This window comes from Aspergillus chevalieri, chromosome 2 (assembly GCF_016861735.1).
Source record: "Aspergillus chevalieri M1 DNA, chromosome 2, nearly complete sequence".
NCBI lineage: Eukaryota > Fungi > Ascomycota > Eurotiomycetes > Eurotiales > Aspergillaceae > Aspergillus > Aspergillus chevalieri.
In genome coordinates this window covers 1531619-1545037 of record NC_057363.1, presented here as the reverse complement: position 1 = coordinate 1545037, position 13419 = coordinate 1531619, and the positions used below count along the sequence as shown (strand labels likewise).

The 13419-nt window shown below is 49.0% G+C and overlaps 4 protein-coding genes and 1 non-coding gene across 5 annotated transcripts; 2 read left to right on the top strand and 3 right to left on the bottom strand.

Moving 5' to 3' along the window:
• Positions 1–61: 61 nt before the first annotated feature.
• Positions 62–1675, bottom strand: ACHE_20531S (glutathione synthase; the record flags this gene model as incomplete). The annotated part of the gene is made up of 2 exons (XM_043284844.1): positions 62–1292; positions 1374–1675. The coding sequence occupies 2 exons, from the start codon at positions 1673–1675 to the stop codon at positions 62–64; spliced, it is 1533 nt and encodes a 510-aa protein (XP_043133595.1).
• Positions 1676–2255: 580 nt separating this feature from the next.
• Positions 2256–7658, top strand: ACHE_20530A (putative SNF2 family helicase/ATPase; the record flags this gene model as incomplete). Its single annotated transcript, XM_043284843.1, has 1 exon — positions 2256–7658. One exon carries the CDS (start codon positions 2256–2258, stop codon positions 7656–7658), a length of 5403 nt encoding a protein of 1800 aa, XP_043133594.1.
• A 428-nt stretch (positions 7659–8086) lies between these two features.
• Positions 8087–8174, bottom strand: ACHE_t20015S. The gene has a single exon. It is a non-coding gene; the product is annotated as a tRNA-Asp (tRNA).
• A 296-nt stretch (positions 8175–8470) lies between these two features.
• On the bottom strand, positions 8471–11312 carry ACHE_20529S (DEAD/DEAH box helicase; the record flags this gene model as incomplete). Its single annotated transcript, XM_043284842.1, has 4 exons — positions 8471–9449; positions 9506–10767; positions 10824–11011; positions 11060–11312. 4 exons carry the CDS (start codon positions 11310–11312, stop codon positions 8471–8473), a joined length of 2682 nt encoding a protein of 893 aa, XP_043133593.1.
• A 419-nt stretch (positions 11313–11731) lies between these two features.
• Positions 11732–13387, top strand: ACHE_20528A (wax synthase family protein; the record flags this gene model as incomplete). Its single annotated transcript, XM_043284840.1, has 1 exon — positions 11732–13387. One exon carries the CDS (start codon positions 11732–11734, stop codon positions 13385–13387), a length of 1656 nt encoding a protein of 551 aa, XP_043133592.1.
• Between the last annotated feature and the right edge of the window lie 32 nt (positions 13388–13419).

Below are 13419 nucleotides of genomic sequence, written 5' to 3'. Positions count from 1 at the left end.
CTTGCGGAGTACTTGAGTGTAGGGCTAATGTTAATCTATTCGTTTAATACAAAGGTACGTACTAAAACAAAACAATGCTGTCTAAACTAGAAAATCCACTCGCGACTCCTCCCTCATTAACTTCCTTTGCCTTGGTCCTCAGTAAATACCCCCCTTGCTCATTATGTAGGACATTTCCTCCCTTCTGATCCCATAGAATAGTCCCATAGATACCCAGCTCGCTAACAACATCGCCCCCAAGAACCTCACCATCGCTCCGTAAGGCAATGTTCTTAGCACTGGCGGGGGGATGGATCAGTTCCATCAGGATCCACCGTTTCCAGTCCGATTCAGGAATCGAGCGCAGAAAATCGGGGATATCGGACTTATAGATGTTGTTACCGCCGCCCTCGCGCTGCGGCTTCAGGACATGGTTTGCGGCTGTTTCGGGGTTGAGAGCGAGTTCTCGGCCCCGCCCGCTGGAAGAGAGGTCGTACTGAGGGGCAAATGTTGCACGAAGCCTCGAAATTTTAACTGGGTCTGTGTCTGCCAGGAATTTGGCAAGGTGGTCGGGGCCAGTAGTCTCGGCTAGAACTTGCTGTACGATTTTGCTTCCACACAGCTGGTTGAGAACTGTGGGACACTTGATTGCGGCTGAACGCTCAAGGTGTGTCCGGGCCTCCCAGTCATGCTCGGATTTATATTCGCTCGGGGCGTAGAAACAACGCAGGTACGCTGTTGTCACCTCATATTGTGCGCCGGGGAATTGAGGTGGGTGGTAGACCAGGGGGCGAGCTGGATTGGAACTAGGAATTGACGTCTGATTCAGAATTTCTGTGCTCTTTAGTCGGAATACAGGCACCTTGTGCACCCTAGTGAGCTGTTGCAGCAGCGCCAATTGGTCAAACAAGTTCCGTTCATCCTCCTGGACAAGGAACAGAATGCACATCGGAAGAGCTGGTGCGGATTTGGACGGTCCGTAGCTCTTGTGCGCTGCCGCTAGGCCTGCGGATAGCGTTTCGACGGCTGTGTTTTCCGGGGGTACAGACGAATCGAGCAAATGATGAGATGGATATCCCGGAGTACCCAGAAGCTCCGTGTGTAGCGACGTCACGCGAGAAGACAGCCCACCAAAGGACGACGAGATGGTGTTAAACTCCACTTGCTTCAACGATGCACTCGAGTTGGAGGAAACGTTGGCCATGTAATCAGACCGATAAAGCCCAAGAGATAGTGTTTGGGAATATCCTTCTTTCTGGACCGCAAGATGGACCTTCCACAGGTGCGAGATGAAGTCGTCCACGTCAATCAGACTACGGAGGAAGTGATCTTAGTTGGCACACCACGTATATACAAGACAGAATTCCTAAAATAAACAATCGCACGTGTCTTACTCTTCCATTATCTTCCCCAGCCATGCTTCATCGCACGTTATCGCCGCATAGAGCCGGTTATAGACAGTCTGCAATGCTCTGGCCTCCTCAAAGCAGGATCTCGGAAACGGGCTCGGAAACAGCGTCACCGGAGCATTTGTTGCCAGGACCCCCTTGGGATCTGTCTCCCTGGGCACGAAACTTGGGTGAGGACGAACTGCCAGGCCATTCTGTATCGCCCAGTCCTTGATCGTCGTCACCAAATACGCCTCCTGTGCGGGGTCCAATTGCGGCGGGTAGCTCGAATAGACAGTGTTATCCATGTCTGCCTATATACTGCGCATTAGCAAACAGCTGACAACAATACCTTCACTTGAATAGGCCAGTTTCAATTACTGAAATGAGTCTTCAAGTCAATATCAGAGGACGGACTTGTCGATATGAGAGATGAGCGGGGTCGAACGTGATGCTTGGCAGATGACTAATGAGCTTTCAATTGGGCTGCAGACACCGCATTCCAGAAGCAGCAAAAGCATCAATATCATCGCATTCATCGTGACTTTTTTCAACGTCCTCGCGTTATCGTCGCTGCTACGCGTCATGCCACCGTTTGGTCTCTTAGTGAGGTAGCATTGTTAACTCACTCATTCCCGTTTTAATTCCTTTTTATCGTTCTATCTTAATTTCTGGTGTTAATTTTTCCATGATCGTTGCTCTAGTGATACCCCTCAGCGTCTATGTTCTTACTTGACGACATCTCTACCTTACCATTTACTTTCGATCTATGGTTTTCTGGTATTCTAGCGTGGATCAGAGACTGCGATGTACTTGCTTTTTGGAATATCATCATAATCGTGGTATCCAAATCTTGGGCACCACTAACCTCTCAGATTTACTAGGAAAATGGCAACTGACGATGGGGATCCGCTCGACTGGACGCTCGATGAGGTAGTCGATTTCCTCTGTCATAATCCCCAGACGCCATGGTCCAACTCGGTCGTGAGGAATCGCCCCGACCCCGTCGCATTCGAAGCTGCGCTGCGAGATAATTTCATCACGGGGGAAGTCCTCTTGCATGACGTTGATCTGAAAGTCTTACAAGAGGAGTTGGGAATTAAAGCATTTGGGCACCGATCTTCGGTTGCTAGAGCAATACAATATCTTCGGAGAAGATCTATCAAGTATCAGAGTACCCAGGAGAAACCAAACATTCGATCTGAGGATAGCCACGATGTTCCCCCGGCCCCCTCTTACTTGGATCAAATGTCTATTTCTCATGTTGGGACTCCTCAACGCGAGTTTCCTCCAAACTCCCGCATGATGACACCTCCAGTTTCTGAACTCGGTGCTTCGAGAGGAAAACATGCAGAGCATTCCCTTGCTTCAAGCAGAGAAAGCTTCGATAGTAGAAAACGGAATGAAATGACAACTGAGACTGACAGCGAAAACCGCGTCCAAGAGTCCGCCATCGCCGTCGATGGCGAAAGGCGTAAACGACGAAGGATACAACCCTTATTGCAAGGCCAAGAAGTCACTCACAAAAAGGATACTTCCAAGCTCGAAGATGGGTGGGTGGCCAAAGAGTGGTATATGGGCCCACACAAGGTTCAATCTGCTCAGCTGTTTTATCCATTCAGCTCTGAGGATAATGATCAGACCTTTGTCATGCTTGGACCGAAGTTTCCTACAGCCCAGCGTCTGTTTGTGAACAAGTCCCTAAACTATTTTCACAAGCAGCATCCCATTAAGCTACCTTGTGAAAAAGGAAAGGAACAATGGGCTGTCATACCCTATAGAGGGCGGAACGAAGAGACGCGAAGATATTTCACGTTGTATACTTCAAGAAATGGTAAAGTCATTGTTAGCCAGGAGAACATGGATAAATGGCCGTTGCTTTGTAAATCACAGGATCAAAGAGAGGGCTTGAGCCCGTCTGATCCGTTTGCCTATCTCCTCCAGAAGTACCCCATTGAAAAAGATGTTCCAGACGAAGCTTGCCCTGTATACGGCGAGTCTGGCTCTGAAGGCGATTATGATGAGGACACATGGCAAGAGATAGACGATGAGCAAAGAGATACTGAGCGCGGGAAACCGACCAAGCTGTCTCCCTCGGAACTTGAAACGGTTATCAAGGAGTGTGCTGCAGAATATGAAAACAAATGGCACGAAATCAAGAAGCAAAAGGAAGAACAAGGAGCATGGAAACTGTGGTCAAGAGCAAGACGCTCCAGAAGTACTAACCAGCAAATCAAATTCTTAACAAAAGAAATTGAACTTCAGGAACGACGCCTCAAGAAGGTGCAGGAAACCATTCGCGGGAATGAGTACTATGCAATTTCGGAGCTCAAACTCCTTTGTCAAAGCATGGAGCACTCGGTGTTCAATATCACCAAGCAGAGATGGCGCATATCGGTGTTGGAGCAAGACAAATGCCCTCCAAAGGTCGAAACTCCGCAAAAGCAGCGACCAAAACCAAAGCCAAAATTCTGGATTGATGACGAGGAATCCTTAAGTTCTGAGGATTCCGACGTTCATCATAACGAGCCTCTGGATGACTTCATTGACGACTCTGAAATGCAAAATGTCCAAGGCGAGGAGTTTGATCGCACTGATACCGATATGCAAGATCTTGAAGACGAAAGACCTGGTCGCAATCCCCTCAGGACTCAATCACCTATTAGGCTATCGTCGAGCAGCAGTGATGATAATATTATAAGTCCCTCTGGGAAGAGACGCAAATCAAAGGCCCGAAAGCGCAACCCCTTGAGCCTCCGTTCTTCTTCGTCGCCAGATGTTCCTGCCAAGGAACAAAAGCCAGAACCAAAAACAGACCTGATTGATCTCACAATGGACACCCCTTCTCCTGCTGATGATCTAACCATCGAGACTCCTCCTTTGAATCCCATGGTACCTAATAAATCGCACCCTATCTCAGCTAATGTTGCTATCAAGTCAGAAAGGAGTTCAATATCTCCCGGCCCGACGCTTCCTCAACGAATATCCGTTGAGATACCGACATTCAAGCAATCATTTACAAAGCCTGCAAACAATGATTTACCTGATGTCAACGATTTTCCTGCGCTAGTCAAATTAAGCTGGACGAGAATCGAAGAGCGTTCGGATCGAGGAAGACTCTTGGCCAAGTTGATCGGAGGCTTACCTGACGGAGAACGGCTGACCATGGCAAATCATATCCCGGCTTACGGAGTGAAGCGTCTTAAACATCATATTCACGATGCTTTGAATGCATTGACTGAAAGTGAGAAGCAAATACCCGGCTTTGCACCGTTCAAGAACCAGCTTGTCATGCGGACGGCATCGCTTTACATCTCCTACGTGAATTGCGTTCATCTCTCCCAGGAAGGGATCTCAAGACGCCAAATTGTTGAAGCGCAAATGAGTCTGAGTGGGTTCACTTCTTTTTTCGAGGTTCTTTGCAAACATTTAGCGGCATATTACGATTGGAAGCTCAACGAGGAAACTCCGAAAAAGAATTCACCGCACAAGAAGCGCAAGAGGGAGGTCAAGGAAAGCCAGCACACCAAACTGAACCAAGTGAGTGCGCAAGAGCGTCTTCAGAATCAAGAGAAACAGAGAGAGAAGCTCCAGAAAACTTGGGAAAACATGGGTATCAGCAACGATGATCCCAGGCATCAAGTTGTCAGCTTCGGAGATCCAGCCATCTATCTACCTTCGCACATCGGCTCCCATGTCAAGCCCCACCAACTGAGAGGTGTTCAGTTCATGTGGCGAGAATTGATCGAAGACGAGAACCAGCAAGGATGTCTGCTTGCCCATACCATGGGTCTGGGAAAGACTATGCAAGTAATCTCGCTCCTTTCGACAGTTGCCGCCGCCGCAGCTTCAGATGACATACGCATCCGCAAGCAAATCCCTGAACATCTTCATCGGTCTCAAACACTAGTTCTCTGTCCCTCGTCATTAATTGACAATTGGCTTGAGGAATTCCAGATGTGGACGCCGATGAAACCCAACCTCTTGGGGCCCATGAGAAAGATAACGGCCACGTTAAAGCTCGAGAAACGTTTGAAAAAGGTCGAGGATTGGAATAAAGAAGGCGGGATTTTGATAATGTCTTATGACATCTTCCGAACTTGGATCTTGAATAAGGAAACAAAGGCAAGAGGCAGGCTGTTCCTAGACCAAGAGAGTGATCAGGACGCTGTGCAAGGACAAGCCAAGGGCTGGAAGTGTCTTTCGGATGAGCAGCATGAACGCGTCAAGAAATGGCTACTTGACGGGCCTAGTATCATTGTGGCTGATGAGGCTCACAAGATGAAGAATGTCAACACTGGGATTGCGCAAGCCGCAGTCCAATTCCGCTCCAAGAGTCGGATTGCATTGACTGGGTCTCCTCTCGCGAACAACTTGACCGATTACTACACAATGGTCAGCTGGATTGCTGAGGGTTATCTTGGGGAGTATAAAGAGTTCAATGCCAATTACGTGGAACCCATTGAAGAAGGGCTTTACGCCGATAGCACACATTCTGAGAGAAGGAAGTCGCTTGTGAAGCTCCAGGTTCTTAAAGAAATTCTTGAACCCAAGGTCAACCGTGCCGATATTTCTGTGCTCGCCGGAGACCTTCCGCCAAAGGTGGAGTTCGTCATTACAATTCCCCTGACCAAGCTCCAGAAGGAGGCATACAACTTATATGTGAACGCTGTATATGGCGAGGTTGGAGATGTGGGCAATCCGAAGCTGTGGTCTTGGCTGGCGATTCTGGGCCTTTGTTGCAACCACCCCAAATGCTTCTTGGATAAGCTTAACAATCCCACCGACGAGCCGCCAAAACAGGGACAGGCCGCTTTGCCTGGGGAGGAGTCAATCGATCAAGTGGGTCTACCGGATTCAGAGAGTTTGGTCTCCCGACAAAGGCCTCTTTTTGCCGCCGTCCCTGATATTAAGGCGTTGGACCTCTCATACCGGACACTGATGTTGAACAAGATCGCCGCAGAGTCTGTGAAGACTGGAGATAAGGTTCTGATCTTTTCCCATAGCCTTCCGACACTGGATTACATCGAGGATGTTCTTAAGCGCTCAAACTTGAAATACTGTCGCTTGGATGGACGGACGTCAATGGGCAGTCGGCAGACCGCTACCAAAGCATTCAACAAGCCGGGGCCTGAGCAAATATACATCATATCGACACGTGCTGGTGGCTTGGGTCTGAATATCCCTGGCGCCAATCGCGTGATTATCTTCGACTTCCAGTTCAACCCAGTCTGGGAAGAACAAGCGGTGGGACGTGTCTACCGTTTAGGTCAACGAAAACATGTGTTTGTCTACAGGTTCATTTCCGGCGGCACCTTCGAAGAGAAAATCTTTGGAAAAGCAATCTTCAAGAGCCACCTGGCTAATCGCGTGGTTGACAAGAAGAACCCAGTCCGCTGGGCAAACAAATCCGTAGGGGAATATCTTAAACCAGCGGGCTCTGTTCCTCAGAAAGATCTCACCGAATTCATCGGCAAGGATCCCCTTGTCCTCGACAAGATCATCCAGAGCGACAACGGGCCTGAGAAGATCATTCGAAAGATCACTCTTACGGAGACTTTACAAAGAGAAGACAACGACAATCTCACCGAGGAAGAGAAGCAAGGTGTTCAGATGCATCTGAGCGAAGAACGTCTTCGGCGCACAGATCCCCGTGCATACCAAGCCTTGATGATGGAACGGGCAGCCGCAGCACAAGCAAAACAAGCAGCGTCATGGGCGGTCAGCGCTCAGGTTCAAGCGAACCAACCGAACCCATATTACATAGACCAGAGAGGGACCACACACTCGAGCCTGTCGCATCATCCTCATCCTCCGCAACTATCGCACAATATTGGCCCGCGACCTCTGCCGCCAGACACTAGCATTTCTCGGCCAGTCCCAGCCTCTCCTGTAAATAATAGCGGTCATCCTTTCCCTGTACCGTCATCGCATGCGCATCCCCCAATTTCTGACAATACCACCACCTCAATCGCCGGGTCTGCTCCGCAAAAACGTCCGTCGCTGCCATCGAAACCCTCCGTCAATACTGCCTCGGTAACTGCTCCCGCTCCTCCTCAACGCCCGCCACCATCGAACGCTGACACGTCCCAAGGTCTGAATCCGACGTCCGCTGCCTCGAATCAACCTGGAAGAAACAAGGAGGCGGCAAGTACCGGCAGTGACACAATGTCAATCGATGGGGACGATTCCGGAGATGAGCAGGCTTTCGAAAGCCCACCGGAGGAAAGGCCTGCGGCTGGGAACAATGCAAAATCGACAAAAGCAAAGACCAATTGCAACACTCAGTGAAACCTTCTCTTTCATTCTTACAGGCGAGATTCTGTTTTCTTCTTTCCGATTCTTTTTCTTTTCTTTCCTTGTGTGAATAGACCTATATTCTTGTCCAGATACTTTTTACCTCTTTTGTTCTCACACTGCAAATACCCCTCTGCGGATACGTTTGTTTCATGAGCTGGTGTTATTCATGCGTTATGATGTGGCCCTCTCCCTTTTTGTCCTTCTGCTCGCCTTGTCAAAGATATTCTTCTTCTCGTATGATTTATGATTCGAATGTCCTGTTCTTACATAGCAATATGGTTATTCAAATACCGTTTGCATGATATCCGATAATGTGGAAGAATTCCAATTCTACTCCGTACGCATTCGTCCGGGGAAGTGTATGAAAGGCAAAGTTAATAAAGAGGTTAAAGAAAAAGCAAAAGAAAAAAAAAAGAAAACTCCCCGACTGGGAATCGAACCCAGGTCTCCCGCGCTTGCAGTTGTTAAGCTGACAAGCGGAAATCATGACCACTAGACCATCGAGGACTTCTACAATTACATAATTCAAACAAAATTTTAGGAGTCAAAATTTGACAAGCGACTTGACAAGCTTTGTTAGTCTCAACATTTGTCAAAGAACGAAGCGAGATAAATACGAAGGTTAATAGATGAAGTAGATCAGATATGAGCTATTGAGTTTTCATAAGAGACCATCCAGGGTCCTGCTCATCAACGAAAGTAGCGACAGGCTTCGTGATACATATGGACATAAAATAAAGACAGACAAGTAAGCAAAATGGGGCCTAGAGCCAGAGACAAAGAGAAAAGGGAGGGAAAGGAAATCAAGCAAGAAGCTGCTCAAGCTCAGCAATCCTAGCAGCTCTGTCCTCGCCCTTCTTCTTCTTAGCAGTCTCCCGGAAAGCATCAAGCATCAGCTTCCGCTTCTCCTCCTGTCTGTTCAACACGCGATCCTCGATACTGTCTTCCATGATCAGACGCCAGACAGATGTCTCGCGCGTCTGGCCCAAGCGATAGACACGGTCCACGGCCTGGTCCTCGATGGCGGGGGCCCACCAGCTGTCTGCGAGAACGGCCTGGTTAGCAGCGACCAGGTTCAGTCCGACGCTGCAGACGCTCAGACTGGCAAGGAGGACCTTGCAGTTGGGGTCGTTAGAGAACGTGTGAGTTGACTGGTCACGTTTGATGGAATTCATTTTGCCGTCGATGCGGGCGAATTCGATTCCATTTGCTCTGAGATGCGGTTCGATGATGTCCAGAAAAGATGTCCACTGGCTAAAGACCACTGTTTTGGTGTCAGGGGTTTGTCCTTGGGCTGTTAAAATTTTGATGAGCGCTTCGATTTTGCTGCTAGGGTCGTCCGGATCGCCGACAGCGAACTCTGCACTCTCGCCCAGCTCAGCTGCAGGAGAGACCAGTGTGGTCGTGTCTTTGATCTCAGCGCGACACATGGGGCATTTGTGCTGCCTTTCGATTACTTGCTCAATGCAGCCCCGGTCAAAAGCATGGCCACAAGCGGTAATCACGGGCTGTTCCAAAATCTCAAGGCAAATGGCGCATGTCTCCTGGCTCTCGATTCGAACCTGCAACATGTCCTGAAGTGCTTTGATGTTCTCGGGGGTCAATGGGACGACTTTATGCTTGTCCAAAAGACTAGCCAATTTGTCGACACGGTTTTTGCATAGCGTCCAGTGGTTGCAAACTTGACGCAGGCGGAGAATGACTTCCAGTACATGCGAGTAGGTAGACTCTTTGGTCTGTTCTTTGGCCTTGAAATTTGAGAGCGCACCTCTCGCTTCAGACCTGTTATTTTGTAAGTATGCGGTAGTTGGTAACATGAGGGATTCCCAGATTCGTACAAGAACATATCGTATTTCTCTTTCTCGTGGGCATGGAATTTGACCCGGAAAACACGAGAAGTGAGGGGAGGTAGGCGCAAATTAATGAAGTTCATATCCTTCCGACGCCGCAAACAAATAGTAGCCATCAGTGCTTGGAGAAGTAAACGTGCGTCAGGGTCTTCACGCGAAAGAGGCCGGATTAGAGTACTGTTGAATACTTCCAAATCCTCTAGACCACCAGAGAGTCTCAGGAAGCGAACTTGTGAGTACAGATCCTTCAGTGAGTTGATAATCGGCGTTCCGGTCAACGTCCAGCGAGAGCCCGATCGCAGATGACAAGCGGCCAGAGCGCCTTTAGACCGTGGGTTACGGATTGTGTGACCCTCATCAAGAACAACACGGCGCCAGTGGACCGAGAAAATACCTCTTTTCGGTGGTACTTTGGACTTTTCATTGTATTCCATGGCCAGAGCGCCATAACTCGTAATCACCACATCATAGTCGCTGAGGTTTGCGGCCTCTTTCTTGCCAGTACCATGGTAAACCAGCACTCGCGGAGCATGCTCCTTCTTAGTATGAAGCTCAATCTGGTTCTTCCAGTTGCTCATCACGCCCACGGGAGATATGATCAAAGTGGATGCGGACGACTCTGGGGTCTTGGGCTGAGAGTTAGCCAGAATCAAAGAAATTATCTGAATTGTCTTTCCAAGACCCATATCATCGGCCAATATACCACCACTAGCCAACGGAGGGGCCGTAGACGTCGTATAGTTAGTAGCAATATTCATGAAGCAATTTCCTTTTCTCTTCCAAAGCTGTTCCACGGCATCAGACCCAGATGGAGGCGGAGTGGGTGATTCTTTGCTGATCATCCAAGCCAATCCTTGACGCTGGTAGTGAAGAAGTTCAGTCGCCAAAGCTGCGGGGCTGTCGGCCATTAGCATGTTTGCCAGGTCCGATTCATTAAGACCAAATTCCTCAACGACTTTGTTGACATCTCGAGGGTTGAAGATGGTACTCTGGCTGGCGAGTGTGTCCATGCTCTCACCAGGCCTTCCTTTGCTCTTGAGCTCCTGTTGGAGTTGTTTTCGCCGCTGTCTGTCTTTCTCTCGTTCTGTCTTCTTCACCTCATTCACGGGAAGCTTGTCTCGTTCCATTCTCTGTTGCAGCTCCTGTATCTTAGAAGTGTCGCTGGTTCCAAATAAGCTCAAAGACATCGGGCAATCGTAAACACCTTTGAAACCGGTCAGCATGCCCTCAACAAGAAGGTCCCTGGAGTCCTAGATAGAGCAGTTAATGGAACAGATTCTAATGCTGTTTGAGCAGACTCTCTCACTATATATGGGGCTAGTTTTGCTGCAACGTTGCGCCCGATATGGCCAATTTGGTTACCCATGACATTTTTGACTTGGATAGCATTCCGATCATAGGGGTTATTGGGTTCTCGAACTAGAAGAACTCGCTCGCCAATCGTGGCCTGGCCGTTGTAAAAGCGGACGCCAACAATTTTCGTAGGCATACGACCTATTTCAGATTAGATCCTTTCGCGTTGCTCACTCTATGAATGCATACCATAGAGCATATAAGTGTTGATATAGTCAATATCTTGGCTTCCTTGAACCAAATCCGCCGCCTCATCATCTTCCTCTCCTTGTGCGATCTGTGCAAAGGACTGGGAAGGCTGAAACGAAGGCACAACCTGTACTTCCTCGTCCAGGCTCACGACCGGAGCGATACGGCTGGCTTTCTGAGCGCGCGCATATCTATCATCATCGCCAGTCAGATCAACGTGGTCGATATCACGTTTTCCCATAGTTGGCGCCATGACTACTTATGCCCGCTGCAAGGAGCGATGGTTCCTGGGAGGTCCTGCTTTTCTTTTCGCGTTGTGATCAGTATAAATGCCACCGAATCGGGATTAGCACGGCTGCGGTGCCTATCGCGCTAAAACGCGGATTCACGTGATTATATATGGCGCCATACCTGATTCGGTAAGCTTAGACGTCACCGCATATCGCCATCACCAACGGGAAAATGTACAAAACACCGGTGTTCTCAACTCTGCTATGACTGTGAATCGTCGGGTTTTTTCTACACATTCCTTGAACGTTGACGACGTGTTATTTATGGTTGTGTGACTTTCGGTTTGAGATTAAACGTCATGCTTGAATGCCTCGCTATATATATATTAAGTGAACAGTATTGCGCAAAGACTTGGAACATAAATCACACCAACTATCCCTGATGAAGTATACGAGCGCTATATCCCACAATGCACTCGCTCAGCGCTACCAGAGCCGATTGGACAAGTTGATCGAACATGGCGATGCCAAGCCCTTCTTCCTGTGGCATATGCTTGTGCTATTTGGTCTTCCGCTATCGGCATTGCTCGTGCTTCATCATGATGGCTCAAGATTTATACGGAGATCAATTTTCGCCATAATTCTGGGCGTGGCTTATGACTTGATCGAAAACAGGCGGTCACAGCTGGGTGCGAATGGCTATATGCTGGGCGCGTTGACGACATATTGGGTTATCTGGTGCGCAGCGCTGCTTATTTTTAATGATGTGGAGAAACAATTCAAACGGATTGAGAGACGAGCTGCTCCTGCGAATGTAGGGCCCGAAGACTCTGGGTTTATTGACATGGATAAAGATGGTAATTTAGACGGCTGCGATGCACCAACAAGTGCCTCCGACGGTGGTTCGACCCCGACAGTTGATCAGAAGCCTGGTGACAACTTAACAAAAAGACAAGGATCTGAAGAACCTAGGAGTCAGAGAGAGGTGCTTGTATGGCAGGCATACCCCCGGTCCTTTCTACACCGTCTTAACTGGGCATTCGACCTATTGAGCAACATGAGAGGCCCTCAATGGAACTGGCGCGTTTCCACCATGGGACCCCTTCCAGCATCTGTCAACGCTCAACTAAACCCAGGGAAACGGGACACCTCACGGGAACTGAGCGACTCAGAACTCCTGGATGCTAGTACCCGCCTGAAGGTTGCATTCGGATCCTTTGTCAAGTCGTACCTCCTCTTGGATCTCGTCAAGGTTCTCATGATGCGAGACCCATATTTTATAGGTATGGCATCGCCTGATATACCACCACCGTTTCCATTCGACTACCTTAGTGCCATCCCGAACGGCGTCACCTTATACCGTCATATGTTGACAGGCTATGGTGTTTATATCGCCCTTTGCTTTGGAACCTCATTTGGCCCACTAATATTCCTTGGACTATCTGTGGCATTCCCCACCTTTGCACGCGCCATAACGTCCGTCCCTCTTGATGCTCCTTGGCTTTACGCGGATACTTTTGGTCCATTTTTCAAATCTGCTCTGGAACATGGTCTTGCTGGATGTTGGGGCCGATGGTGGCATCAGCTATTCCGTGTCGGATTCACGAATGCAGGCCGTTGGGTCTTATCACTGTTACCACAACGACTAGCGACAAATAACTATATCCGGCGTGCCGTCATCACGTTCGCCGCCTTTTCTCTTAGCGGCCTCCTTCATGCGTTCGGGAGCCACACACAACTTGGAGATACGAAGCCATTCGGCCCGTTTATGTTCTTCATTCTCCAAGCTGTCGGAATCACTATCGAAGGCACGTTCAAGAGTGTCATTTTGCCAACACTGCTACCGTACAAGTTACCCCGGTGGCTACGATGGACTGGAAACGCTTTGTTCGTATACTTTTGGCTCACGACTACGGGAGGATATGCGGCGGACGATTTTGCAAAGGGTGGTATGTGGACTACAGAGCCTATACCCGTTAGTCCAATTCGTGGCTTAGATCTGGGTATTAAAGGGGAGGGTTGGTGGTGTTGGAAGGAGCCCTGGTTCAGCAGGATAAGGCGTGAGCGGTGGTGGGAGAGTGGATTGCAGGTTTTGTAAAACCAGGGACGTCTTGTTCGTAGCATATAGAC